This window comes from Microtus pennsylvanicus, chromosome 14 (assembly GCF_037038515.1).
Source record: "Microtus pennsylvanicus isolate mMicPen1 chromosome 14, mMicPen1.hap1, whole genome shotgun sequence".
Classification (NCBI taxonomy): domain Eukaryota; kingdom Metazoa; phylum Chordata; class Mammalia; order Rodentia; family Cricetidae; genus Microtus; species Microtus pennsylvanicus.
In genome coordinates this window covers 5874526-5902351 of record NC_134592.1, presented here as the reverse complement: position 1 = coordinate 5902351, position 27826 = coordinate 5874526, and the positions used below count along the sequence as shown (strand labels likewise).

Here is a 27826-nt window from a genome sequence, read left to right as displayed (position 1 = left end):
CTCGTCGGGTCCCCAGCCTGGCCCGGAATGTACCACTCCTTCCCATCTCTCCGCCCTTGCTGAAAAGCCAAACCCGGCTGGGCAGGGCCTCCTTGGAGACCCCACCCCGCCCCGCCCCGGGCAGTACCGCCTCCCACGTGGCCGCCGCCAGGCGGGGCCGCACCTCCCCTTCCTCCCTCCCGCCCCACCCGGCCCGCGAGCGCGGTTAGGTTAGACCGTGCGGAAAGCAGCCGCGGGGCCGCCGCCCGCAGCACCAGACGCTCCGGCGCCTGGACAGAGGAACCTCTGCACTATCTCTCGCTGCGCCCCCACCCGGTAAGTCTGAGGCGTCGGGCTAGTCTGGAACCATAGGGAAACTGAGTCTGGGGACGGTGAGCAAAACGATTGAGATTGAGGAGAGGGCTTCGAGCTGCCGCGTAGGCACCAGTGTAGCCAAGATTCCGGTCCGCGCTCTAAGCGCTAGACTACCGGCAGGGGAACGTCGCTCACTACCTACAGGGTGTTTGCCCAGGGTCTGACTGGTGGAGGAGTTCCCCCACCTTGCGGCTACCACATCCTGACCATGAATCAGCCACAGTTGAGAAAATAAACTTCAACTAGAGGTCCGCCTACAGAGTAGCACAATGTGGGTTTGCGGCCCCGCCTTGACGGCTAGCTTCTAAAGATGCCCCTGCAGACTCTTGCACCCTACTGGCCGACCTGAGGGAGTGGCACAGGTCTACTTCTTGTGGCAACATCTGTCAACCACCATCCTGGGCAAGGATGCTAGGAATGAAGGTGATCTTAGAAGGAAAGCTGAGTGACCCCAGCTATGCCTTGGTGGACTCCCCAGAGGACTATGGGGTGGAGCGCGGTCTGTAGGCCTATCTATCCAGGCCTCTAACCATGCAGGGTCCCATGTCACACAGCGGCAGGTTGGGCACACCATGAGTCAATGGCAAAATGTCCCTTATCCTGCCTGAGCTCCAGGCCAGTGCACCCTCTCGAACGCCCGCACACCCACGCTGAAGCTACAGTTGGGAATTCCCTTCTCACTAGTCCTCCTGTGGCGTTTGCCTTCTCTGGGCCTCAGTTTCTTCTCCCATTCTTGAAGGGTGGGGACAGTGGCTCAGACATGAGCAAACATCTAGATCTCTTCAGGGTGTCACCCAGGGCAGGGAGCATTTGGGGAGCAGACACTTGTAGCAAAAATGGGTGTTTGTTCCAAGGCTGGGGACTGAAAGGTCTCCCTGTCCCCACCCACTGGCTCAAGGGCAGCTGTCCAAGTTGACCTAGAAGGGTACTCCTACCAGGTAGGAGCTGAGCCTGCCAGTTCTACCCTCCCGCCCCTTCCCTAAACTCTCTAGCCCCAGTCCAGCCCTCCCAGAAAGGGCTGCCCTCCACCACCCTACCCAAGCAAGCTGCTAGCGAGGGTTCTGCTCCTGAACAGCAGCAACGAGTTAACCTTCAGGAGAGGCCCCTCACTTTGTGGGGGTGCTGATGGCTGTCGGAGCTAATTGCACACATCTCCCTGTGCTGGGACCTGAAAGCACCTACCTTAAATAGACTCGTTCACCTTCTACCAAAGTGCACTTGCTACAGAGGGAAAGTTTTCAGGCTCATGAGAGCTGTTGAGGGAGGCAGGGGAATTGTTAGATGCTGGGTGCAGGCAGGCTACTGCTGGCCCATTCTGGGCAGGAATGATGGCATTCTCTGGAGGAGGCACAACTCCTGGGCTCTGTGAGGGTGCTGATGTGTTGGTTCCCGGGGTCTAGGGGATACTACCTGACTCCCCTACTTCTGTCTTACACACATAAAGTGTTTAATAGGTGCACAGTTCCTCATCCAGCAGACGTTCTCTGTTGGAAAGGGCTGCCTGCCTCTTTCTAGAGTGAGTCTGTCTCCACAGAGATGCCCCTGTGGCCTGAAGCGGACTGAGGCGCGTCTGGCGTGTATAGAGAAGATGGATGGAGTCCCTGTCTCCGGAGGTGTTAGAATAGGAGCCCTATTATGTCGCCTCAACCTGGTAGCCTGACCTGAGTGAAGACAATCTTGTTAAGAAAGTTCAGACAGCCCGGGCCTTGAGCCAAAGTAGGATCTGTACGGAACTACCCACCTGCCCAGCACCCAGCACATGGTGCTTCCAGCTGTACAGGAACTGGGGAGGGGACCATGCCAGCTGCGCCAGTGTCCCCTTGTGGCCCTCTCCTAATGTGTGATTACATAGGAACAGGCAGGGGCTGATTAGGGTCTCTCCTCCGTTGGGGCCACCTCCACGATCCTTCAAGCATTGGCCCCGAGCCCTCCTTTCCTTCCCGTCTGAGCACAGACAAGCCAAGGGCTGTCGGGGCCCATCTGGCCCTTTGGCTCCCACTCTGTCTGGAGACTGTATGTGCTTCTGTCTATCCTGACAAGAGGCCCTTAGAATGACTGTGCTTTAGACATCAATTCCTTGTACCGACATCGCCCACCCCCAGGAGGTGGTACCCAGTGATATGCCACACAAAGCCTTCTTATCTCCCTAACCCTTATGGAGCTCTGAGAATGGTGCCCTACTATGTGGCCTTCAGCCTGGTAGCCTGACCTTAGTGAGCACACGCTCACCACAGGACAGCATCTCAGGACTGGCCACTGCAGCTCAGACGATCAGCCGGCCTTGCCCTGGTCAGGTAGCTCCTGCTGAGTCTCTAAATAGGATGAAGCAAGCTCACCCTCTAGGCTCCCTCTCCCCCCAGTGACTATAATAGGGCCGAATGCCCTAGACTCCTGGGACCTGGTTCATGGGGCACTGGTAGGTGGAGTGGGATGTGACTGAGGCGGGTGTCATAGTTAGGGTTTCTACACCAGTGATGAAACTTGACCAAAGCAACCTGAGGTTTATTTCTTCTTACAGCTCAGTAGGAACTCGGGGCAGGAACCTAAAGGCCGGAACTAAAGCAGAGGCCAGGAGGAGAGCTGCTTATTGGCTTGCTTCTCGTGGGCGTACTTATCCTGCTTTCTTACGGTACCCAGGACCACCTGCGTGGGGCAGCACCGCCCTCTGTGGTGCTACCACGTCAGTCTATCGAGAAAATGCCCTCTAGACTTGCCCGCAGGCAATCTGATGGAGGCATTTTTCTCAGCTGAGGAGCACCAGATAACGCAAGCTTGCATTAAGATAACGAAAAACCAATCAGGGCAGAGGTATGCACTGAAGCCCAGGGCCCTTCACCCCTGATGGAGGACAGGATGGCCAAGGCTGCTTTCCTAGCTCACCCTCACTATGGCTTTCCTTTCTGTAGGAGGTAGACGTGGGACAGAAGAGGGGATGGGAGAGTCCAGAGAGGATGCCAGGGAGATCGACCAGTCTCCTGCCTCTGGCTCACTCCTGCGGCATGTGGGCTTGAGGAGAGCTAGCTGGCCCTCTGCAGAGATCTTGGCAGAGTCCGAGTACCAGGGCAGCCCCCGCCTATGCTGCCACAGCATTCCACGTGTTTCCAGAGCTGGACTTGGTCAGAGCATCCCAGGTCCACGTGGGTACTGTGTTTCCATGGGCCCAGCCTCACCAGCGTGTGGCCTGCACTGACAGAGGTCAGGCTGATTGGGGCCTTGATGTGAGCCTCTTAGTGGATGGGAGGCCAGTGTAAAACTCGCATGAAGGAATGAAGCCAACATCGAAGCCACGTGCTAGGCCAGCCAGGCCCAGTGGGTGAGGAAGAACACTTCCTGCTTAGCACACCTCATGGCGGTAGGCGTGGCTTCCCTGGGACCCCTCCAAACTTTGCAAAGCAGACTGGCATATCTGCTGCTCCAGGCCCCTGCAACCCTGGGCCGTGGTTTCCATGTGCAAACTCATCCCTTCCTCATCACCCCTGTGTCCTCGTTCCTGCTGCAGACACAGCTCTACTGCTGTCTGTGCTCATAGCAGGGAGGTAGACGTCTGTTCCCACCTAGCCACAGCTGGGAGGAGGACGCTACCTGTCCCACACCTCTCTGCCCCACGTCATATACAGACATGAGTGGCCTGGTGCAAGACCTGTCTCCACAGAGGGAGGGCTGTGGAAGTATCGACAGGAGTAGGGGCTGGGCCCTGGCATGTTGCAGAACCCCGCAGCTGGTTGCAGGGAGATGGGAGGTCACCTCTGAGAAGAGTGAAGGCTGAGCCGTGGAGGTATGGTGCTTGCAGGCCTGATGGTTGTCATTCTGACAGTGCTAGATCAGCCAATCCATGCCGAGTGTCCAGGGCTCCCTGGTGACCATCCTGGTCACTGTACACATAAGAAAACCCAAGTCCAGAGTAGTCTTTCTCTTGCAGAAACCCTGGTGTCCTCATTTCCCAGCCAGTACGGTGAGCGTGCACTGAGGATCTTGCTCGCCCGGTTGGGCCTGACTGGCTCCCCCAGGCCAGGTGGCTGAGGAATTCTGAACAGGGCCCCAGAGACTGGAGCTCTGAGCTAAATAGATAGAGACTGTCAGGGCTGAGATGACCTTGTGCGGTGGTAGTTACAGTTAAAGCGGCATTTTTCCCTGACAACCAAGAAATCGTGGTACTGGCAGTGACGTGCTTGTATGAAGACAGAAACAGGAAGTCCATTGGGTTGTCAAGGAACCAGCAGGTCAGAGGTGAAGGCCTCCTCACTTGGAGGCAGCCTTGTCTTCTCCGTGAGACCCGGCTATGCCTCTGGCTATGCTGGAGGATGCAAGTGCTATCCCTCCCCCACTTTCAGTGTGTCTTTGTTCTCATTGCCCCTGGAAGGGAAGCTTGGAGCTAGACACTGGCGGAGGGTGGAGACTGGGATCTGGGATGTGGGTGGACAGGACAGCTTTCCCATCCTGGGCATGGACAGGGCTGAGCTCAGACCAGCACATAACACTTGCCACATGAATCCTGAAGAAAGTCTGTCTTGTCAAGGTTGGGAGAGGCCTTGCCGAAAACTTCTGAGGGGTCAGAGAGCACATGGGGCCTGTTGGAGAAGGACTTTCCAAGGGTGTCTGATTTTGGAGAGAGAAAACCCAAGCAGATGGATTGATTCTAGGGTGAGCCTGAGGTCCCCATGACCACGAACCCTCGAATTGAGCCCTTCAGATGGAGCTGGGGTGTGTAGCACCATAACCCTCGGTCACAACCCTGCCTTCCTTCCTGTGGAGCTTAGCAAACCCAGAACCCCAGGTCTGCATACCTCCTACCCCACCAGGGACGAGGTCACAGGAGGAGCGCCCTCACCGATGGAGCTGGCATTCCCCCATGCCTCTCTGCAGCTCCCAGTACTTAGTGAATGTCCAAGAGGGCCAGGCTGTCCTTGTACTTCATGCAGCTGGGGTGACATTGCAAGTCTAGGACAACTGGAGTCCCCATATCATCCCAGAGCGGGTGGAAGTGAAAGCAGCTCCCCGCTGTGGGTACCACCACCCTTCCTGTCTCCAGCTTGCCTGAGTGAAACTCCTGTAGAGGAAGGGGACACCGAGAGCACCCCAGCCTGCCCTCAGGGTCCCCCCACAGCTGCTCTGTGGACACCTTTCTTAGAGGGAGCAGGCACAGAGGGGACGGGAGCAGGAACAGGGTGTCCCCTGGCCCTAGCAGGTATTTCCTGTTTACTACTTCTGTTGCCGTTCAGTCAGGTGTCTTGGTGACAGTGTTAACTCCAGTGCTAAGAGCTCCTTCAGGCACACTCCCTCCCTGAGACTCCCACATACTAGGGTGGCCCAGTGGAATCCTCGCTCTCCTTGCACACCATAGGCAACCAATTGGGAACTGGAAGTCCGAGCTTCTGCACACTCATTCTGAGCTGCCCTGGCAAGTGGAAACGGACTAAGGTGCTGCTTGGCCAGCCTCTTGACTTGGCTTCATGCATATTTCCATGTATGTGGATATAGCGATGGCGGATGGATTGATTATTTTGCTTCCTGGGGACAGTGGATGGATTCTTTTGTTTCCTGAGGACAATGGATGGATTAATTCTTTTCTTCCTTGAGGCCTACTGTGCCTATAGGATATCTTACCTGAGTTGAGCCCTCGGCCAGCTGAGGCCCCTGAGGGGCTCACAGTCAGGAAGATGTGACCCCTGCTGGGAACCGAGACTGGTTGGGAGAGAAGGCAGTAGGGGTCCGGGTAGGACAGGGGCTGTCCTTGAGTACCGGAAGCTGCCGGGAATGTGTGCACTTCTGTAAAAGCAAGGGTTGTCAAGCAGTGGAAAATCTGGGCTTCTGGAAGGGCTAAAAATACAGTGTGGCAGCCCCTGCCACCCAGTTCCGGAATCCCGCTTCTGCCGTTTCTCCCTCCCACCCATGCAAGGCGAGCTCCCTCCTTTGTGTTTCCCCCAACCCCCAACTGGCTCTGGGCCCAGAAACACCCCGGCCTTCATTCTGGTGTTGGTTGGCAAGGTGCCCCCTCAGCTGCCTCTCTACCCTAGGCAGCAGCCCATCCAGGGGTCCCCTACCTGGTCTGTGCCTGCCCTAGCCACTTACCTCTGAATTGGCCCATCAACTCCCTAATGCTGGCAGTCCCTGTAGGGGTTGGGTGCAGATGACAGCGCCTCCTGACCCAGGGCTTAGGTGCAAAGCCTGGCCTGCTGCTGCTCAAGGGATACCTGAACTCTGGCATATCTGAAAGGCCCAGTGTAGCTAACTGTCTGCAGGGCCTTCTGGCTCCTGGAGCTATATTCCTTGTTTTCCTGGATGTAGCAATGAGGAAGTTGAGATGTGGAGTCATGTGACTCACTCAGATTCCCTAATGTATTGGAACACCACAGCCACCCTTTTGGAGACCAGGGGACCCGTGCAGGGCTTCCTGCTGTCTCTCCCTTGGTTTGTTTGCATGGCATGCTGGGTAAGCGGAGTTGGCCCTCCACACCCACTCAGCTCACGTCTGATTACTAGGCAGGGGCGGAAGCCTCTGGAGTTCCATGAGTCAGAGTAGCTGCCCAGGCATGTGGGGTGGAGGTGCGGACAGCGCCATGCCAGGCTGGCCTACAGCTTATGCAGGAGACAGCCAACTATTACTGAGAGCCACCCTCCCAAGCCGTGACCCTGAGGCTTACAGGCCCTGATCCTTTCTAGGAGTCCTGTCAATGCTCAGATCTGGGCTGGTCACCATTGACCCTGAGGGAGACCCTGCCTTCATGAGTAGTCTTGAAGTGGAAGGCCTGTACTTGTGGGGAAGTAACCCTTAAGAATCATTTCTGTGGGCTGGAGAGATGGCTCAGAGGTTAAGAGCACTGACTGCTCTTCCAGAGGTCCTGAGTTCAATTCCCAGCAACCACATGGTGGCTCACAGCCATCTATAATGAGATCTGGTGCCCTCTTCTGGCATGCAAGCATACATGGAAGGAATGTTGTATACATAAAAAAAAAAAAAAGAACCATGTGTGTGGGCTGGAGAGATGGCTCAGTGGTTAAGAACACTGGCTGCTTTTCCAGAGGACCCAGGGTTCAATTCCCAGCACTCACAGCAGCTCATAACTGCTTATAACTCCAGTTCCAGGAGATCCAGAATCTTCACACGGACATACATACAGACAAAACACCAGTGCACATAAAGATAACTTTAAAAAAAATCCAGGCCGTGGTGGTACACACCTCTAATTCCAGCGCTCAGGAGGCAGAGGCAGGCGGATCTCTATGAGTTTGAGGCCAGTCTGATCTAAAAGAGCACAGGCTTCAAAGCTGCAGAGAAACCCTGTCTCAAAAAACAAAACAAACAAACAAACACGTGCAAACTGGGCATGGCAAGACGCACCTTTAATCCCAGAACTCTGTAAGTTCGATGTCAGCCACAGCCAGCCAGGGCTACTGAGTGATGCCCTGTTTTTAAAAGAAAAAGAAAGAAAAGAAAAAGCAAAACAACAATAACAAAAACCTGAATAAAGGACAAGCTGCCCCGAGCCCTTGGATCTGGGAATTTTACGGGCAAAGGCCCTGCCCACTGCAGTCCCATTATTCTGAGTGAGTTGTGTAGGCAGGTGGGACAGTCTCCGTGTCCTGGTTCCATCTGCCAAAGACTGGCTGCAGAGCCAGCCCTTCTACCCTAGGATGCTGACTGGAAAAAACACCTAAAAATGGTCCCGTGCTGAGCCGTCCCTGACACCTTAGGCAAAACCAGGGTATCCAGCCCCTCCGAGTCTCTACCAGGTCTGACTCAGAGTTGAGCACTTGGCCCCAGAGCTGGGAGTGGGAGGACCAGGAAGGCACAGATGCCATTCAGACAGCTTCATGCCAGCTGTGGTGGCACACACCTCTAGTCCCAGCACTTCAGAGGCACGGGTAAGAGGTCAGGAGTGTGAGGGACAGTCTCAGCTACATACTAAGTTTGGGGCCAGCCAAGAGGACATGAAGTCCTATCACAAAGCAAAACAAAACCAGCTGCAAGTATTCCAGCTGCTCACTCTGACCGGCGGCACTAGCTCTGTGTGGGTCCCACTGTAACCGACCCACTTTGCAGATGAGAGCAGAGAGAGCATGTGTGAATTTCCCTGAGACACACAGACAATAAACAGGGAGGTTCTGCCCCAGCCTTGTTTGGCACCTGTATTTTCCTGGATATTATTCACCAGGTCTCCCATGGAAGGCAGAAGCTGGGTTCAGAGACTGCAGTAGTAAAGGGGTCACCCACAGCTGTGTTTGTCAGAAGTTTGACAGCAGGCAGGAGAGGGAGAGCTTTATAGTCTCGGGGGTGGGGTGGGGGGGTAGGATGCTTCATGGAGGCCATCCAAAAATGGGACATCCTATTGCTTAGACTTGCCTTTCTCTGATTGGTGCTAAGTTGTAAACATGCACACAGGTGAGACGGCTGTCAATCATTAATCGGATCTAATCTGTTGACCTTCCTGGCCAAAGCTGCTAGACTGTGGAGTATCCAGGTGTTGTCCACACTCGGCGTCATCCTACAGAGAGGTAGGAAGCCTGGCAGAGGAAGAAAGTGCTCCTCACTCTGGCATCCTGGTTTCCAGCCAGACTGGCTCTCCCGGGTGGACACAGTCATCAGTAGAGCTTTGGGGCATAGCCACCTTACCCCACAAACAAATTCCCAGGAAAGCGAGCATGAATCCAGGGCCCACCCCCACAGATGCAGGGAGGATCCCATCACGGAGTGAGTTCACAGTCCTTGGACAGATTACACATGGGGCAGGAGGACTGGAAAGTGCCAGAGGAGCATTTGTAAGGCAAGCAGGTACCCTGACCTTTGTATCTGGGGGCCTCAAGCCTGGGGCACAGTGACTCTGGTGATCCTGATGTCCCAGAAAGATTGGGTGGGTTCAGCACGGAAGACTGGAGCTCCTAGCCAAAGAACTCTGGATGCCAGAGGCCAGGTCTGGGTGAGTTCATACTCCAACCACTCAGCCTGTGCCAAGGGGACAGGGCCTCTGGCCAATGGAGGCAGGGATGGGGGTGGGGAGGCCAGTTCTAGGCACCTCTTTGGGCAGCACAGAAACTAGGGAGTGTGCAGAGGCCCCTCAGGCAGCTCCGTTCTGTGGTAAAGCTCCCACACTTACTACCAAGACCTACTTCAAGGGCGTAACGCTGCCCAAGAGAGACCAGTCCAGACCGGCAGCTGGCAGCAGGGATGAGAAGCTGGAGGCAGGGCCCCGAATGGGTAGGCAGAGATGGTCGGAAAGTCCTGCGCATCTGGGTGAGTAGACAGCTGGAAGCGCCTAGGATTTGGTGAAAGCAGAGATGGAGGGTAGTGGGTTCCTCCCCCAGTGAGGTGCAGCACAGGACCCAGGCTGGTCTTCCGGGACATTCCTCTGACCTACAGGTAGGAGGAACAACCCCAGTCGCAGGCAGAATCACGGTGGAGGAAACTGAGGCTCAAACAGGCTGTGACTGGACTGAAACCCCCATAGGTCTCCAGGCCTGTCTCTGCTGCTCACCAGGCTACTTGTAAGAGGGACCCACTGGCCACCAGCATCTGAACGGGTGAAGGATGGGAAGCCAGGCAGGGGCTCTGTTAGTACTGCTTGTCAGGCATGCTCTCTGAGAGCAGCAGGGCCTCCGGTAAGGACAGCAGACGCCTGGAAGCCAGAGCCACACTAGCAGAGTGCCTGAGCTCTCGCTCGACTCAGGCGATGATCTTCAGGGCACCTCTTCAGCCTGAGCTCGCCCCTTCCCTGGAGGAGAAGCCTTATACAAAGAGCACCAGCCTGCTAGCATTCAGTGGGCTCCAGGAACACTTGCAGGGCCCAGTTGCTGTGAGTGTGGCCACAGTGTAGCCTCCCTGAGCGCTGTCCACAGGCCTTCTCCCATTCAGCAGGTAAAAAGCCTGTCCTGCGTACAGCAGAGAATGCAGGCCCTTGGGATGAATACGGCTATGGGAGCTTGCCCCACCAAGCCCTTCCCCTCAGTGTTTTCCTCCCACGGCTCCATGATGCCTTTCTCAGATGCTAAATTTAAGATCCCAGCCATACATGGTTGCAGGAGAGCCTGGGATGCCCCTGACCTTTGACGCTGTCCCCAGGGGCTGTGATGGACAGCTTTACAGCCAGCGGGGTCTAGGGGCTGGCCCTGGAGAACTGCGTGGATGGAGGAGACAAGAGTACAGTTTGTCTACAGTTAGGCTTTGAGGAAAGACATGATTTGGAGAATGTTTTAGGCCAGACTTGTCCCTGCCCCACTTGGGGGGGCATTTCTGTAGTCGGAGTAGGGCCTGTTGCTGATGAGCCAAGTGAAGCTCTGTATGCCAAGGACTCACTTTCTTTCTGGGTGAACCCACTCCATTAAGCCCTGGACATCTCATCACATTGTGTCCTCAGCCTGCTCCTATGACTTGCCCCTCCTCCCACCCCCACTGTCCCCACCTCCCAGGCTGTGGGCATTGGGGAAGCAGCTGGAGCCAGATAAGGAGCCTCAGAGATGCATCGTCACCACGATGTCACAGCATTCCAGCTGGCATGGCTGCCTGCTGCCTACCCCAGGGTTTCCTAGTTGAACTGGGGCTTGTCAGGGCAACACAACTCACGCCCCCATACCCAGGCACAGAGGTCTAATGGAACTGTCTCTCACTGAGCCTTAGGGTCTTTGTGCATATGATAGGGCTTGCCTGTCTATCATGCGATCTAGGAACAAGAAGAGCCTTTATGAAACAAAGTAGCTGTCCCAAATTCCCATTATTGGACTACAAGCCAGAAACCTAAAAGAGAAACTGAGGCAGCAAACTGTGCCTCCATGTATCACTTATGGCCAAGCTGGCTTCTAACCTCTTAATCTGTGGGTCCTGTATATCTCCTGGTCAGGCTGATGGCTCTGTCCTGTATATCTCCTGGTCAGGCTGATGGCTCTGTCCTCCTCTGTCCCTGCAGGTCAGCAAGATGTCTGTGAAGGAAGGTGCACAGCGCAAGTGGGCAGCGCTGAAGGAGAAGCTGGGGCCGCAGGAGTCAGACCCCACGGAGGCCAACCTGGAGAGCGCGGAGCCTGAGCTGTGCATCCGGCTGCTGCAGATGCCCTCCGTGGTCAACTACTCGGGCCTGCGCAAGCGCCTGGAGAGCAGCGATGGCAGCTGGATGGTGCAGTTCCTGGAGCAGAGCGGCCTGGACCTGCTGTTGGAGGCGCTGGCGCGGCTGTCGGGGCGCGGCGTGGCCCGCATTGCGGACGCCCTGCTGCAGCTCACCTGCATCAGCTGTGTGCGTGCCGTCATGAACTCGCAGCAGGGCATTGAGTACATCCTCAGCAACCAGGGCTATGTGCGCCAACTCTCCCAGGGTGAGCTGGAGGCCATTGTGTGAGGGCAGGGCGTGGGGGCCCATCAGAGAAAACCCAGCCCTGAGGTGAGGAAGGTGGAGACAGCTCACCCCAGTCAGGCCCCGAGTCCTTCCACTAGCTGTTCCTAGTTGTTTCCTCAGTTCTGTGACCAGCAGCCTTCTGCTGGCTCTACCTACCCTCTGACCTCAGAACAGGTCCGCACGTACACTGCTTGGTTCCATGCCCTGTAATAGCACAGCACAGCCCTTCAGGCCTGGCCCTCACCTGCTAAGGACATCGCCCTCTGCCTTTCAGCCCCTTTCCTGGCCCACACCCCTCTCTCTATACCTAGTTGGCCACCCCTGGCCATGCCTCCTGCTTCTGCCTTTGCTATCTCAAGACCAGCTCTACCTTCTGGCTTCTTGCAGTGCCTTGGCTGTGGCAAGTGGATAGGAGTCTCTGTGTGTCCCTCAGTGGAAGCAGCTAGGTCCCACTGGGGCGCTAAGACCTTCTGGGGAGCAGCGACTAGGATGGTGGTGTTGGTGTGAGCTAGGAAACCAGAGGCTGCCGTATGTCTAGCCCGAGACCCACACCAGTTGTAGTCTGTCTCTCCAGCCTGGACCCGATTGTACCCCCACATCAAGCCCTTGTTATTCTCAGCACAGCCAGATGAGAAGCACCCCAAAACTTCCCTAGCTCAGGATGGAGAAGGAGAGGGCTCACAGGGATGAGGAGCCATCCCTTGCTGTCAAGTTTGGAACACACTGAGTCTGGAGCCAGCTGCAGGGGCTGGGCTGGGCTAGGCTCTGTAGACTCCAAATACCTCCCTTGCCATTCCCTGAAAGGACCTGTGTGTGTCCCAAGAGGCAAAGTCAGGGTTCTTGGAAAGAGGGGATGGGAAAGATCCTGGGCCGTAAGTTTAGCTGGGGTTGGCGTGCTAGGCACCAGCGCCAGAACCAGATCACAGGTATGTTAAAGATGGATGGGGGCAGCAGGACAATGGGCCTGCTGAGACATTCCTGACCCTTCACAGCCCTGGATACATCCAATGTGATGGTCAAGAAGCAGGTGTTTGAGCTGCTGGCTGCTCTGTGCATCTATTCACCTGAGGGCCACGCCCTGACGCTAGATGCCCTGGACCATTACAAGGTGAGTAGTGGGGTCTGGGTCAACGACACAGGATCTCCTGCTGGAGCACGTCCTGACCCTGCCCAACCTACAGACGGCGTGCAGCCAGCAGTACCGCTTCAGCGTCATCATGAATGAGCTGTCAGACAGCGACAACGTGCCCTATGTGGTCACCCTACTCAGCGTGATCAACGCCATCATTCTGGGTCCTGAGGATCTCCGCACTCGTGCCCAGCTGCGGAGCGAGTTCATTGGTAAGTGCCCTCATGTGCTGACCTCCAAAGTGCCTGCCTGCTGGGCCAGCCCAGCCTGTGCCTACCCCCTTGGGAAAGTGGGACTGTTAGCAAATCCTGCCCCTGCCCCACATCCCCTAGCACCACAAAGTAAGGCACTGTTCCAGGGTCTGAGTGCCTCCTACTGCCGTCGGTTCCTATGGCAGATAGGACATCACTGCTGAGGGTTCTGTTTCGTAGCTGGCTGGGTGGTAGGGGCAGATGGGTGGCCTGCTTTCAACTCCAGCTCTGCCCCTTCAAGCAGTGGCCACTGAATAAGCATTAGACTTTGCCCCCTCTGGAACTTTAAGACTCCCTGATGGTCTTAAAGGAGGGAGAGGGGAGATAACGGAGAGTCCTGATCATGTGACAAGGAGCTGGAGGCAGGGAGAAGCCAAAGGCAATTTCCAGACTTTCTAATCCCTTCTGTCTAACCCAGGGCTACAGCTGCTGGATATTCTGACCCGGCTACGGTGAGTCCCTGCTGTGGCTGCTTCTGCCAGCTGCTCCCTCCCCAGTCCTTCCTTGGGGTTTCAGCCATTTTGCCCAAGCAGTGTTTGCAGAGGGGTTGAGAGGTTTCTTCTAGGAGTGAACCTAGGACTCAGACACTGCCCACAGGAGCCAGAATGCCTGGTTAACTCAGGGTCCAGATGCACAGCAGGCCATAGTGGTGGTGCAGAATTCACTTCTATGAACAGTTGCTCGCCTTGCTCCGAAGCTCGGGTATAACACAGCCTGGAGTCTGTGTTGACCCTGGTGTCTCCAAAGGGAGCCTGTCCAGTTGAGAACCCCGATCCTGACTACACTCAAGACGGACCCACTGGGGCTCTTTACTTCCAGGAAGTCAGCATGAGCAGCCATAGAGACTCTACTGTTGTGAAACTAGCCCAGTGCAAGGCTCTGGGACCTGTCCCCAGGTGGGCAGTGAGGAGGTCAGTTAGTGGCCAGGCTGAGGTAGTGGCAGCACCCAGCCCCAGTATATACACTTGACAGCTGACTCAGGCCAGGCCCATCCCCTCTCATGTTTCATGGTGGCCTGCCTCAAGTATGATCTTGACTGTGTTTTTTTTTTAACCTCTAACATGAGGGCCCAACCCCATCCTATACCTGTCATGAGAATCTGCCCTACCCCATGCCTGGACATACCCAGGTGACCCCTAGGCAGCCTGGCAGGGTGAGAAACTCAGATCCATTCTTGCTGAAGTCGCTGGCTGCAGCTCACTGGGCCTGGCTAGGAACGCTGCCCAGTGTGCTCAGGTGGGCGGCGTAGAGGTGGCTGCATGCAGCCTGGACTGTAAGGAAAGGTCCGGTGGGACAGAGACTCAACTGGCGGTCCTCATCCCCTAGAGACCTAGAGGATGCTGACCTGCTGATCCAGCTGGAAGCCTTTGAAGAGGCCAAAGCAGAGGATGAGGAGGAACTGCAGCGTGTTTGCGACGGTATCAACATGAACAGCCACCAGGAAGTCTTCGCCTCCCTGTTCCACAAGGTGCAGTCCCACCATGGCCAGGCACAGAGCTAGGGTCATAGGTAGGGACTGGGTTGTCCTGGAGATGGGGTCGTAATGCAAGACAAGCTTCCAGAGGTCAAAGTTGTCCAAACTGACTGTGTCTTCCTGTGCCTCCGCTAGGTAGTGATTACTGGGGACTTCAGGTAACTTAATGCCAGGTGAGGGGTCAGGAGTCTGAGTTTACATGCCCCCCCCAGTCTTAGTCACTGAATGCAGCAGCTCTCATCTCGGGGTGACAGTAATAGGTAGAAACCAGGGGTACCATTTAACATCTTACAGCATATAGGGTGATCCTCATACCACCAGTACCACAAAGAGCTCTGCATCTGTGCCACCCATCACCCGGGCTTCAGGTGAAGGGGCTTTAGGACAGGACGCCCCTGGTGCATGGGCTGGTGGGTAGCCACCTGCCCTAGGGCGGGGATGACCATCTACCTTTCTATTTTGGTTACTGCAGGTGAGCTGTTCCCCAGCGTCAGCCCAGCTGCTGTCGGTGCTGCAGGGTCTCATGCACCTGGAGCCTGCCGGCCGCTCAGGCCAGCTGCTCTGGGAGGCCCTGGAGAACCTGGTGAACCGGGCTGTGCTCCTGGCCAGCGATGGTGAGAAACTGGGAGGGGCAAGGCATGCAGGGGGGCACAGCCTGTTGGGAAGACCCTGAGATCCTCAGCCATGTGGGAGGTGATGTCCCTTTGCCTTGTTCCCATCTCTGCACACTTCCTTCCTGCAGCCCAGGCTTGCACCCTGGAGGAGGTAGTTGAGCGACTGCTGTCCATCAAAGGGCGGCCCCGACCAAGCCCCCTGGACAAGGCCCACAAGAGTGTCCAGGCCAACCTAGGCCAGAATCGGGACAGTTCCTCCCTAAACACTACTACTCCCACAGCTAAAGTGGAGGGCCAGCAGCTGGCAGTGGCTTCTACCTGCCAGCATGTGGGCAGCAGCCAGAGCCCCAGTGATGACATAGCTCCACAGACAGCCCTCCAACAGGCAGCCTCACCTCTACCTACCCCACCGCTCTCCAGCTCCACCCCTGTGCTCCCTCCACCCCCACCCCCCCTGCCAGGCCAAGGGACCATATCTCCCCCAGCACCCCCTCCACCCCCACCATTGCCACCCCCCTTGCCAGGCTCAAGGACCATATCTCCTCTACCCCCACCACCACCTCCTTTACCAGGCTCAGAGGCCATGTCCCCCCCAGCACCTCCACCACCTCCACCTCTGTCTGACTCCTGGAGGACCCAGCCCCCGCCCCCACCCCCACCCCCACTCCCTGGCATGGGTGGTCCATCTCTTCCTCCTCCCCCTCCCCCACTACCTGGAACAGGCGGGATTCCTCCCCCACCTCCTCCCCTGCCTGGTTTCTCTGTCCCCTCCATGGTGGGTGGTGTGGAGGAGATCATTGTGGCTCAGGTGGCCCCCGGCCTGGACTCAGCCTGGGTCCCCAGTCACCGGAGGGTGAATCCACCCACACTGCGTATGAAGAAGCTGAACTGGCAGAAGCTGCCGTCCAATGTGGCACGAGGTAAGCCCTCGTTCCAAGCCAGCCTCTGGGGAGGGTAGGTACACACTGGTCATTCCTCCTGTGAGTATCCACATTCACTTAGTCAAGACAGCCAGGCCCCTGTCGGAGTCCAGTTCTTACGTGTCTTGCATGGGAAGAAGCCACCACCTCAGAGCCCTGTGGGTCACAGGTGTCTGCTGCCGAAGGCCCTGCCCTCCTCTGAAGGCTATCTGTAGTGCCCTAGGTGTCAGGTGCTGATGCTCAGAGAAGGCCAGCCGGAGAGCCCAGGTCGCCTGCCAGCGTGGGTGTGTGTGCCCATGTGCATGCACACAGCCTGAAACAGCTTGGAGGTTTCCTTTATCAGATATGCCACCCAGGCTGGGCTCCAGGCTCCTGCTCAGTCCCCAGAGACCTCAGCACACCTGCCTTTGGACGCGCCGGCCCACATTAAGGCGAAGTTTCAGCAGGGTACCTTGTCCATCCCTCCCCTGCAGAACGCAACTCCATGTGGGCAACACTGAGCAGCCCTTGCACAGAGGTGGTGGAACCTGACTTCTCCAGCATTGAGCAGCTCTTCTCCTTCCCCACGGCTAAGCCCAAGGAGCCCTCTGCTGCCCCCATCAGGAAGGAACCCAAAGAGGTAAGGTGGACTCTGACCATTTCCTGCGGGGATAGAATGACCTGCTATGCCCACCCTCCAAATACCAGCTAAAAGGTGGGTTTTCTAGGTAACTTTTCTGGACTCCAAAAAGAGCCTGAACCTCAACATCTTCCTGAAGCAATTTAAATGGTGAGTGAGGGACATCACGTTACTGTCAAATTCAGCCCCAGGCAAGCGGCCAGCTCTGCCCTGAGCTTCCCAGGTCTGCCCAGCAGCGCCCTCTGCAGACTGGCCATGTCTGTACATGCTTCATTCCCAGGGCAGGAGATAGTGTATGATAGCTGCCACAGACCGTCTCATCGAAAATTCTAGAGGCCAGGGTGGAAGTGAGGCCCAGAAAATCCCTGAGGTAGACTCCTAGGCCATAAGCAAGCTGTGACCAATTCAAGGGAAGACTAGGTAGACCCTGCCTGCCAGTTTCTAAACCCTTACTCTTCCAAGATGCCCATCAGCCACCCCCACCTCTGAGAATGGTAGGGGACAAGGGGAAGAGGGAAAGTCATCATGCTTCTTGACCCCTGCCCTCACCCTCCCCAGCTCCAATGAAGAAGTCACTGCAATGATCCGGGCTGGAGACACAACCAAGTTTGATGTAGAGGTTCTCAAACAGCTCCTAAAGCTCCTTCCAGAAAAGCATGAGGTGAGCAGGGGCCCAAATCAACCAAAGAAGCAGGGATAGTGAGGTCCTGACCCGCCTCGTCCCTGTGGAGAACCACCTCACCCCCTTGGAGAGCCACTGGAAGGCTGGGAGCCACCACGGACCTTGATGAGGAGATGCAGGGAGGCAGGTGTCGGGCAGGCAGACATGGTTCCTACATGTGGCATCCGTGCAGATTGAGAACCTGCGGGCGTTCACGGAGGAGCGAGCCAAACTGGCCAGTGCTGACCAGTTCTACATTCTCCTCTTGGACATTCCCTGGTGAGCAGCCCTGGGCTCCTGCTTAGCCTGTGGGGGGGGGGGAGATGGAGAGAGTAGGGTAGGGGCCAAGCTTAGGAGCGGAGGAAGGGGTCAGGAAGGCAGCTGTACACAGTCCCTAGGGCTCCGAGAATGAGTCATCTCTAAGTGTCACCGTGTTCCTCGTCCTCTCTGAGAAAGCAGAGGTGACCTCTTAAGTCCTGAGGCCAGAGTCTTCCTGAGAAGCTTCCTAAGCTGCCTCCTTGTCCAGGCCCTATTTCTGTCCTGGGCACAGGCCTAGAAATGTGCACGTTCCCCAGCCAGGCCATGGGGACCCCTCCCCCAGACCACCCACCAAGGGCAGAGCATGTTCCCAGTGGCAAGCGTGGTGGAGCCTCCGGGCCCTAACCCCCTGCTCTGCCACACCAGCTACCAGCTGCGGGTGGAGTGCATGATGCTGTGTGAGGGCACGGCCATCGTACTGGACATGGTGCGGCCCAAGGCCCAGCTGGTGCTCACCGCCTGCGAGAGTGAGTGGGGCCCAAAAGCCTATGGGGCTGGGAGGGACAGGCCTGCCACGCGTCAACCCCTGCTGTAGCCATGGCATGGCCATCGAGAGCTGTGAAGTTGCTGGCTTTCTCCGCCAAAGCCCATGGTCACCTCTACCGTGTCCACATGATACACACACACACTTTTGTACACTCAGTACAGTAACTTCCACAGTAAGTTACTGCACATATGAGTGAGGATACATAGTCCATACCCACAGGTATAGCATGCATGCAGATATATTCATATGCAGTCACTCACAGCACACAGAAACACAAAGGCATATATGCATTCCTCTCCCGTGAATAAAGAATGACAGAGACCTGCTTAGCCACCAGATCAGGGACATAGATGGGCTCCAGTGGCCCAGGGACAGCTCACTCCTCTCCGGCACACAGCATGGTGCATGGCTGCTCCCATCTCAGCCACTGAGCCAGGAGTGTTCTCCCTGCAGCCTAAGGGACAGGGACCTGAGAATGAGGGTGGCCACGGATCGGAAGGGGCTCCTCTAGCATTCCAGAATCCTCACCCACAGGACCTGTAATGGCCGTACACCTGCTGGAGTTGAGGGCTCAGCAAACGTGGCCATGGCAGGAAGTGTTTCGAGAGTCCCTATACCTATTGGTATAGGAGTGCATAGTCCCAGGTATCCCCTGCCTTGTGTCCTTTCTGGTGCTGTGATAGGCCCGGGGTCAGGAAGCCAAGCAAACAGCCACACTCTGGGATACATGGAGACTTTGGGCTTTACTTCAACCCTGTTCCTCCATCACAGGCCTGCTCACCAGCCAACGGCTGCCTGTCTTCTGCCAGCTGATCCTCAAGATTGGGAATTTCCTCAACTATGTAAGTCAAAATTGTCCTGTGACCTACCTCCCACCACACCCTGGGAGTCAAGGGACTCACCCCACACCCTGAGAGTCAGTCAGGGGACTCATTCTACATCTGGGATTCAGGGGGCTCTCACACACCCTGGGAGTCGGGGCGCTCACCACACACCCTGGGAGTCAGGGCGCTCACCCCACACCCTGGGAGTCGGGGGCTCACCACACACCCTCTGGGAGTCAGGGGCTCACCCCACCCCCTGGGAGTCGGGGGGCTCATCCCATACTCCAGGAGTCAAGGGACTCACCCCACACCCTGAGAGTTAGTCAGGGGACTCATTCTACACCTGGGAGTCAGGGGCTCACCACACACCCTGGGAGTCAGGGGCTCACCACACACCCTGGGAGTCAGGGGCTCACCCCACACCCTGGGAGTCGGGGGCTCACCCAGACCCTGGGAGTCGGGGGGCTCACCCCGCACCCTGGGAGTTGGGGGGCTCACCCCGCACCCTGGGAGTCGGACGCTCACCCCACACCCTGAGAGTCAGGGGCTCACCCCACACCCTGGGAGTCGGGGGCTCACCACACACCCTCTGGGAGTCAGGGGCTCACCCCACCCCCTGGGAGTCGGGGGGCTCATCCCATACTCCAGGAGTCAAGGGACTCACCCCACACCCTGAGAGTTAGTCAGGGGACTCATTCTACACCTGGGAGTCAGGGGCTCACCACACACCCTGGGAGTCAGGGGCTCACCACACACCCTGGGAGTCAGGGGCTCACCCCACACCCTGGGAGTCGGGGGCTCACCCAGACCCTGGGAGTCGGGGGGCTCACCCCGCACCCTGGGAGTTGGGGGGCTCACCCCGCACCCTGGGAGTCGGACGCTCACCCCACACCCTGAGAGTCAGTCAGGGGATTCATTCTACACCCTGGGAGTTGGGGTGCTCACCCCACACCCTGGGAGTCGGGGGGCTCACCACACACCCCTGGGAGTCGGGGGGCTCACCCACACCCTGAGAGCAGGGGGGCTCACCCCATACCCTGGGAGCGGGGGGCTCACCACACACCCTGAGAGTCGGGGGGCTCACCCCACACCCTGGGAGTCGGGGGGCTCACCACACACCGTGGGAGTCGGGGGGCTCACCCCACACCCTGAGAGTCGGGGGGCTCACCCCACACCCTGAGAGTCGGGGGGCTCACCACACCCCAGGGGTTGAGGGACTCATCCCATACCCTGGGAGTCGGAGGGGAGTTGGGACTCACCCCCTGTCCCTCACAGGGCAGCCACACAGGAGATGCAGACGGTTTCAAGATTAGCACGTTGCTGAAGCTCACAGAGACCAAGTCCCAGCAGAGTCGCGTGACGTTGCTGCACCATGTGCTGGAGGTGACCTCCGGGAACCTGTGGATGGGGTGTCCCCTACTCTTACCAGACCTTACTCTGGCCTTAGGCCTGTTAATTATTCTAGAGACTGAGCCTCAACACTGCCCATCCCCAGCAGGCCTTACCTACCCCTCCCCCATAAACATCGGGACAGGCCCTCTACTGTCACCCACCTCTGGAAAGCAAAACTGTTACAAGACCACAGGCCCCTGGCAGGATTTTAGAGGCCCCAAAGGGTCAAAGAGTTGGTGGAGGTTCTACCCATGCTTGTACAGGGTAATATCCACAGGCTCAGTGGGGTCAACAGGATCTTACTGGGCATCTTGTGTTACAGGAAGTAGAGAAAAGCCACCCAGACCTTCTACAGCTGCCGCGGGACTTGGAACCGCCCTCTCAAGCTGCAGGGTGGGTGCTCCTGCTAGCCTAATGCATTAGCAGCTTGGGCCCCAACCTCTGATCCCAGCTGCCTTGCCATAGAGCCTGGCCACAGTGGTGCCTCAGGACCCCCTACCCCAGAGAATGCCGACTTTCACTTTGGGACAGGACTGTGTCCGCTCTAACTGTGACCTAGATCAGAAAGTGAAGTCTGGAAGGGATGGGGTGACAGTCTGGCACAGCATCTCTACAAAGTGAGCCTTCCTAACAGCCTAAGCTAGGTCCCGCCACCTCATGATTCAGTGAGGAAACCGAGGCTCAGGGAAGTGGTGTTGTCATCCTGGAGTCTCCCCACCCAGCGGAGAGGCTAACTGGACACACCAGCTCCATAGTCTATGCTCCCATCATGCTCCACTGCCCTGGGAGCTTTTGGTCCAGCAGCTGCTGGGCCTTCGAGCTAGTCAAACAAGAGTGACAGTGGGCCTAGCAGCTGGGCAGAGGTTCCCAGGTGTGCTCAGTATGAAACAGAGCCCACTCTACAGTGAGGGGTCAGTATCCTGTCAGTCTGACTGATCTGAGCGTCACTAGGATAGGCACCTAACCTAGCATCCAGGGTCATCAGGATTGGCTGGCTTCTGGGACCTGCAGTGTGAGAATTGTGGTGGACCCAGGGTTGGCAGGGGGTGCGTGAAGAGGGCTGATACAGTCCCAGGGACTGTGCAGACAGGGCCCACTGTGACAGGTGTCAGCTGATGCCTGATTTACCTTGCCCATCTTGCCCCTCCGTGCCTTTCAGAATCAACCTGGAGATCATCCGCTCAGAGGCCAGCACCAACCTGAAGAAGCTTCTGGAAACAGAGCGGAAGGTGTCCGCCTCAATCCCTGAGGTGAAAAAACAGTATGCTGAGCGCCTCCAGGTAAGGCTGGCCAGTGGGTGTCCTGTGGTTGGCAGAAGAGGCTTCTTCTCAGTACACTCGAGGGAGTAGATGGGTGAGCAGCTTCACTGTGAGCACAGGCCAAGGGGACAAGAGAGCCTGAGTCAGCAGAACCGCTTCTCTGCTTCCTGTCCTAGTCTTTCCTGTAGGGTATGGACTCCGTGGCCCTAGGCTAAAGCTCCCAGGAACATCCAGCATACCCCAAGCCCTACTCTACATGGGCTCAAGGGTCCTGGGCGTAAGGTCTCACCAGCATGCTCCCCTGGCTCACCGTGGAGTGACTGTGGCTTATGTCCCCAGGCCAGCATCGAGGCCTCTCAGGCATTAGACAAGGTATTTGAGGCCATTGAGCAGAAGAAGCTGGAGCTGGCCGACTACCTGTGTGAAGACGCCCAGCAGCTGTCTCTAGAGGACACGTTCAACACCATGAAGACTTTCCGAGACCTCTTCACCCGTGCCCTGAAGGTGTGGTGGGCCCAGGGGAGTTAGGTGATGCCTGAGACCAGAGTAGGGTTCCCAGCCCCTCTGTTCCCAGCTGTGATAGGTGCAGCCGTGAGCCCCCACCGTACTTGTCCCTCAGTATTCCCGCTGTGGGTTACTGGGATGGATGACGAGGCTCCTGTCTGTCTGAGCAGGAGAACAAGGACCGGAAGGAACAGATGGCGAAGGCAGAGAGGAGGAAACAGCAGTTGGCAGAGGAGGAGGCACGGAGGCCGAGGGGCGAGGATGGGAAGCCTGGTGGGTCTCGGGGACAGGTGGAGCTGCTGTCCTTCCTCTCCCAAGCCTTGCCGTGCTTCTCTGGCTCTCTTGGGGATCCCTGGGGTGGCCTGGGGTCTCTGGGCTGCCCTCTGACGTCTGTGGCTCTGCAGTCAGGAAGGGGCCTGGGAAACAAGAAGAGGTCTGTGTCATCGATGCCCTGCTGGCCGACATCAGGAAGGGCTTCCAGCTACGGAAGACAGCCCGGGGCCGAGGGGACGCTGAAGCGGGCAGCAGAGTGGCTCCAACAGACCCTCCAAAGGCCCCAGAGCCTGGTGAGACCCGAGCCTGTGACCTTCCCATGCCCTCCCACCTATGCTTACCTCTAGGAAGCCTTCTGTGACCTGAGGCTCTTTGGGAACCCTACACACACGTCCCTGGAGACACTAAAGTGGGGAGCGTGGTGGAGGTCCCGTTGGCACAGCTCTGAAAAGGCCCCCTGAGAGGGCTGTGCCTTTGGGTGGCCAGGAGGTGTGGAAGTTGTGGTCCGCTGATAGACAACGCAAGTTCTGGGCACCTGAGATGTTAAGACAAGCAGACCTTAGGAAGGGCTCCACTATTGGAGCTCTGATGAAAACGGTTGGATTTTGTGGCCCATTGGGTATCCTCCCAGTCTCCCGTGTGTGGCCAGACTGAAGATACTGCCCTGCCTTGACCCATAAGAAGCCATGCTGGAGGGTCCCTGAGACTGAAGTTTGGAGTAGTTTAGGAGGGCTCAGAGTCAGGAACACTTCCAAGAGTGGGACCAAAATGCCCCCACTTCATGTCATTGACACATCCCTCCATCCACAGCAGCTGCCAGTATCCCTATACAAGGCACAGACCACCCTATCTCAGAGCCAAGCTTGGATACGACAGCAGCCGGCGAGCCACAGGGCTGGGACCTTGTGGACGCTTTAGCCCCCAGCCCCCAGCCCTCCAAGGAGGAAGGTGGCCCCCCAACCCTGGAGAGGCGCTCTTCCTGGTATGTGGATGCCAGTGACTTCCTGGTCCCTGAAGATACCCCGAATGCCCAGCCCTCTGAGGGCGTCTGGCCAGTGACTCTGGGAGATGCTCAGGCCTTGAAGCCCCTCGAGTTCTCTAGCAATAAACCTCCTGGAATCGAGAGCTCACAGCAGGATGCTATGGATGCTGAAGCCTTGAGGGGTGTCCACCAAGCCAAGGCTGACAGCATGAGAGAGGGAGCAGAGGATACAGCTGAGCGCGGCCACAGCACCCACCTCCCCTGCACAGGCCCTGGAGAGGATGAGGACGAGGACGACACAGCCCCAGAGTCTGCGCTTGACACGTCCTTGGACAGGTCCTTTTCTGAGGATGCAGTGACAGATTCCTCAGGGTCTGGCACCCTCCCCAGGGTTCGAGGCCGGGTCTCAAAGGGGACGAGCAAGCGAAGGAAGAAACGTCCCTCAAGAAACCAAGAAGGTAAGTGGGAAACGGGCTGCGGTGAGCAAGGCTGGGGGCGCCTGGGTCTGGGCATGTGGTTAGAGCTGATTGTCCCACTACAGGGCCTGGGACCTCTCCCTGCCATCCAGCTGGTCCCTCCCCTATCCCTGCGGGTACTACAGGCTCAACCAGCGTCCAGGAGACAGGGTGATTCAGTGGGTCACAGCACCTCACACAGAGGCCGCTTTGGGGGCCACCACTTGCGTCACCCTTGCCTGCAAATTCCTGCCTTCACACCCCTTCTGCAGGGAGTGGAGCAGGGTGGTGGACCTTGGCTCTTGTTGCTGCAGGGTGATCTGGCATTAAGATCCTGGGTGCAGCTGCCATTGTCACTGTGACCCAGAGAATCTGGGCTTCGGACAGGCGATTTATCTCTGCTCCTGACCAAGAGTGTTGCCATGGCTAGCTTGGCCCCCACAGATCCCACCACCCTGAGCTCAGAGCTGCCCACCTGTGATGAGCTGATGAGTGTGTTTCTTTTATTTGGAAGCAGAGTTTGTCCCTGATTCTGATGATAATAAAACAAAAAGGCTGTGTGTGATCCAGTGAGGTACGTATGCAGCCTGGCTTATGTTGACTAATGGTGGCAGCGGGTGCTGGGGCCTCCGCCTGCTGCCTGACCCTCCTGGGCACTAACCTAGCTTCTCTATAGCCCTCTGGGTATTATCAGCAAATCCCAACCTTGGCTCTTGGTAATGGTGCCCTTGCTGTTCCTGCCTTGTTGGAGAAGGCCCAGCTGCCAAGCCTTGCCTGCCCCAGGGTCTTCTCTCCCCCAGCTGGACACAACCTCAGAGCTGGACTCCAAATGGGCTTCCAAGGAAGGGTAGATAAAGCCACGCTTCTTGTAGGGAGTGGGATCTCAGGCCTTTGTGGGTACAGCGTGGGATCTTCGGAGATGACTGTTTCTTGGTCCTGCAGGACAGACTGAGGTTGTTCCTATCTGTGCCTCGGCCCTGGGGTCATGGTAACTCTGCAGCTTTACTAACCCCAACTCCCCAGAAGACACGGTCCCTCTGCATGGAGCCAACCCTCCCAAGACTATCCCAGCTCTTCCATGGTACAGGTTAAGGCCAAACACATGCCCAAAGAGACTGGAAGGAAATGGATGTCTCAAGTACAGCTGCTGCCAGAGGCAAAGGTGCCTGGGCCTCCCGTTCCTGTACCCAGGAGCAGAAAGGGATCAGTTTAGATGCCAGGTCTTCCTTGTATGTGCCATAGAGGTCTTCTGGACCCCACTCATGGCAAGACAGCCAGTGACATGACCCTAGAGGTTAGAGATGCTGTTGGACCAGCTTGGGCCCTGCTCCGTGGCCAGGCTTCGTGGATGGAGGAAGGCCCAGCTTAGGACAAAAGATCCTGGCCCGTCATGAGCCGTGAGTCCAGGCTGAACTAGTGCCAAGCACCTCCGGCTGTGCTCAGGGACCGTGGGTCTGCCTGGCACTTAGAACCCGCTGGCCACTGGGCATAAGTCTCAGGATCGAGGTACAAGGATGCTATTGGTTCATTGCAGGCAAGACCCACAGGGAGGTCAGAACTCCATTCCTCTTGGGGCCCAGCATCACGGTGTCTTCCCTCACTTTTTCAGTGGTGTTAATCCTGCACATGGTCTGCCCCATTGTATAATGCACTTTGATGGAGACCAGCTCCTGTGTCCCTGGACAGCAGCCTCTCCATGCTGCGTACCACTGTTCTAACTAACCCGGACTTGCTACTCCCCTGCCTTGGTTGTTGGTTCATTTCCTCACTCCCTGTGGATGGCCTGATAACGCCCTGGGTGAAGTTTTGGCTGCTAGCTGCTGCTCCACTCATTTTCTCTCGTCTTGAACAGATTCTCAAACCCAAGCCTCCAGGGGAGCCTGGACCCCTACCTACCACTGGTGGAAAAGCAGGCTTTTTAGGAAGCACATAGAGTGTTGGGATCAGGGTTCCTACGGGGACAGGCTGGTGGCAGTTAAGTGTGTGACTGCCAGTCCAGGACCCTCCTTGGTCAGCACCTAGCCAGAGAGAAAGCAGGAAGGACCAAGTCCAGCTCAAAGGGCCCAGTGCAGGTTGGTGAGAATAGAGAGTGGGTGTGGGGTCTGAGAGGTGAGAAGTAGACCCCACGGACCCCACTGCAGGTGGAATCGAGCTAAGGCACCAAGCCTGGCTGGGACAGCCTCTGCAGGGGCAGCCTGCTTGTATCACCTTGGCTCCATCCACTCAGATGAACTCTGCTGCCCCGGAGAAGAACCTGGGATCAGAGTGGACCTGGATACACATCATAACCTTGGCATTGAGACCCATAGAGGGCAGCTGTAGCTTTCTGAGGAAGGTTGCTCCTGACTTTGTCATTTCCTTCCCCACAGGCCTCAGGTCCAGGCCCAAAGCTAAGTGAGTGTCCTGAACGGCTCAGTACAGCAGCAGATGCTGGATTGCTGCCTGGAGAGGCTCTTCGTGGCCAGGCTGGGACTGGGCCCCCGAGAAACCGAAACTCCGTGCCTTACCCAGCCGGGATCCTTGAAAACCTTGGCCATTGATGCTAGGACCTGACCTGGCATCACCCTGGACCACCTGCACGCTCATAGGCTCACAATCCGCTTTGCAAACCCTTACCCACCCCTACCGCATGCACCGCAGGGGTGGGAGGGAGATACAAACTCCTGCAGTGGGCTGCAGCATCCCCAGCCTGCCTCCGTGGCGCAGTAGATTTTTAGCTGAGTGCTGTTTTCTGCATCTTTCTTCTGCTGTGGCTGAATTGGGGATGGCAAGGGCTCCAGGGAGGCTTGCTGGCAGTGCTGTGGGAAGATCCTGGCTGGCAGGCCCCAAGGAACAAGAAGAGCTGAATAATGAGAGGGGACCACAACAGCTGCCATTTCCCTCAGTGTCGGCCCAGCGAGGAGCAGGCTGCCCCTGCTCGGCTCCCCTGTCCCCACTCCAGGTGTGCACTGTTGAGTTTGGAGCCCAGTGGGGATTTTAACCAATAAAAAGAAACCTTGTCTGTCATGACCACTGTGTTTACACCATGGGACGAGGGGCAACATTGTGGAGAGGGCCTTCGCCTTGTAGCTCAGGTGGGACTACATGGAGGCAAGTGAAAGGCTAGGTGCAGCATGCAGGGTTGCTTGACGGGTAGAAAGATGGGCGGGTGAGCCAGTGCAGGAGTGGTGGCACACGAGTGGTCAGGACCATCTCCTCTCTTTCTAGACGTGGAAAAGGAGCAGGTGAGGAAGCACCAACCTGGAGTTTGTATCCAAGGGCAGGGCCTGGGCCCCATGCATGCTGCCACCCAGCCTGAATGATCTGGGTCTCCAGACGCAGCCCTCACCCCTCATGCCGCCCAGCAGACAGCAGAGTGAGACATGCGCTGACAGTCGTCTTCAGCAGCGTGTCCCCCACCACTGGAAGAGGATGAGCCAGAAAGGGGTGGTGGGCTGGATGGGTGCAGCACATAGCTAAGCTTCCAAACCCCCCAGTGGGTAACGGGCAGCAGATGCTGGATGTACTGCCTGGAGAGGCTCTTCGGGGCCAGGCTGGGACTGAGCCCCGGAGAAACAAACTCCGTGCCTGGACCAGGTGATGTTTGGGACAACCGTGAGCAAGTGCAGGCCATGTTCCTCAGAGACCCTTGGTAAAGTAAAGAAGGGAGTTGCCCTGTCCCCCAGGCCCCTGCCATTGGGGATCCCAGCCCGAGAGGGACATAGGGGCCTGGGGCATGGAGGCAATGTTGGGACTCACATCACGGCCCAAGCTCAAGCTCCTGCTGGCCTGGCCCAGCCCCCTGGAAGCCACTGGCTGTCTGCCAGCAGCCGGGGCAGAGTGTCCCTAAAGATTATCCAGGGAGTGTGTTCCCAGACTCCCAGGAAGGTCACAGTCCAGCCTGGGACAGTCAGCTGCAGTCCTCCCTTGCTTTGTTCAGACTCGGCTGCTCACCAGGCACCTGCTGAGGGTTCCTAAGCCCTGGGGAGGTGGTGGGAACTAAGGCCAGACAAGGC

General features: G+C 57.2%; 1 protein-coding gene across 13 annotated transcripts; it reads left to right on the top strand.

The window, feature by feature from the left end:
• Positions 1 to 178: 178 nt before the first annotated feature.
• On the top strand, positions 179 to 26837 carry Inf2 (inverted formin 2). Of its 13 annotated transcripts, none has more exons than XR_012907787.1 (24): positions 179 to 315; positions 8735 to 8847; positions 11250 to 11649; positions 12662 to 12777; positions 12851 to 13010; positions 13468 to 13501; positions 14376 to 14517; positions 14996 to 15137; positions 15266 to 16057; positions 16531 to 16676; positions 16765 to 16826; positions 17235 to 17337; positions 17531 to 17616; positions 18022 to 18122; positions 18914 to 18984; positions 20242 to 20349; positions 20681 to 20751; positions 21518 to 21638; positions 21957 to 22121; positions 22292 to 22394; positions 22526 to 22687; positions 23205 to 23376; positions 23646 to 23834; positions 26201 to 26837. XR_012907787.1 is itself a non-coding variant. In XM_075948873.1 (24 exons), the coding sequence occupies exons 3-23, from the start codon at positions 11259 to 11261 to the stop codon at positions 24402 to 24404; spliced, it is 3762 nt and encodes a 1253-aa protein (XP_075804988.1). In that variant the 5' UTR covers positions 198 to 315; positions 8735 to 8847; positions 11250 to 11258; the 3' UTR covers position 24405; positions 26201 to 26837. The 13 variants fall into 13 exon arrangements, 10 of the variants coding, with proteins under 10 accessions (XP_075804994.1, XP_075804989.1, XP_075804992.1 ...); XR_012907786.1 differs by lacking the exon at positions 8735 to 8847 and adding an exon at positions 24349 to 24405 and having other exon boundaries at positions 196 to 315; XM_075948873.1 differs by adding an exon at positions 24349 to 24405 and having other exon boundaries at positions 198 to 315; positions 23205 to 23834.
• The last annotated feature ends 989 nt before the right edge of the window (positions 26838 to 27826 follow it).

Bases quoted from the DNA above. Each gene is read 5' to 3' on its own strand.
- Inf2 (XM_075948879.1), top strand. From the start codon at position 11,259: ATGTCTGTGAAGGAAGGTGCACAGCGCAAGTGGGCAGCGCTGAAGGAG. The intron at 16,677-16,764 runs GTAAGGTGGACT...TGGGTTTTCTAG, and splicing joins TCAGGAAGGAACCCAAAGAG to GTAACTTTTCTGGACTCCAA. The intron at 20,350-20,680 runs GTGACCTCCGGG...CTTGTGTTACAG, and splicing joins TGCTGCACCATGTGCTGGAG to GAAGTAGAGAAAAGCCACCC.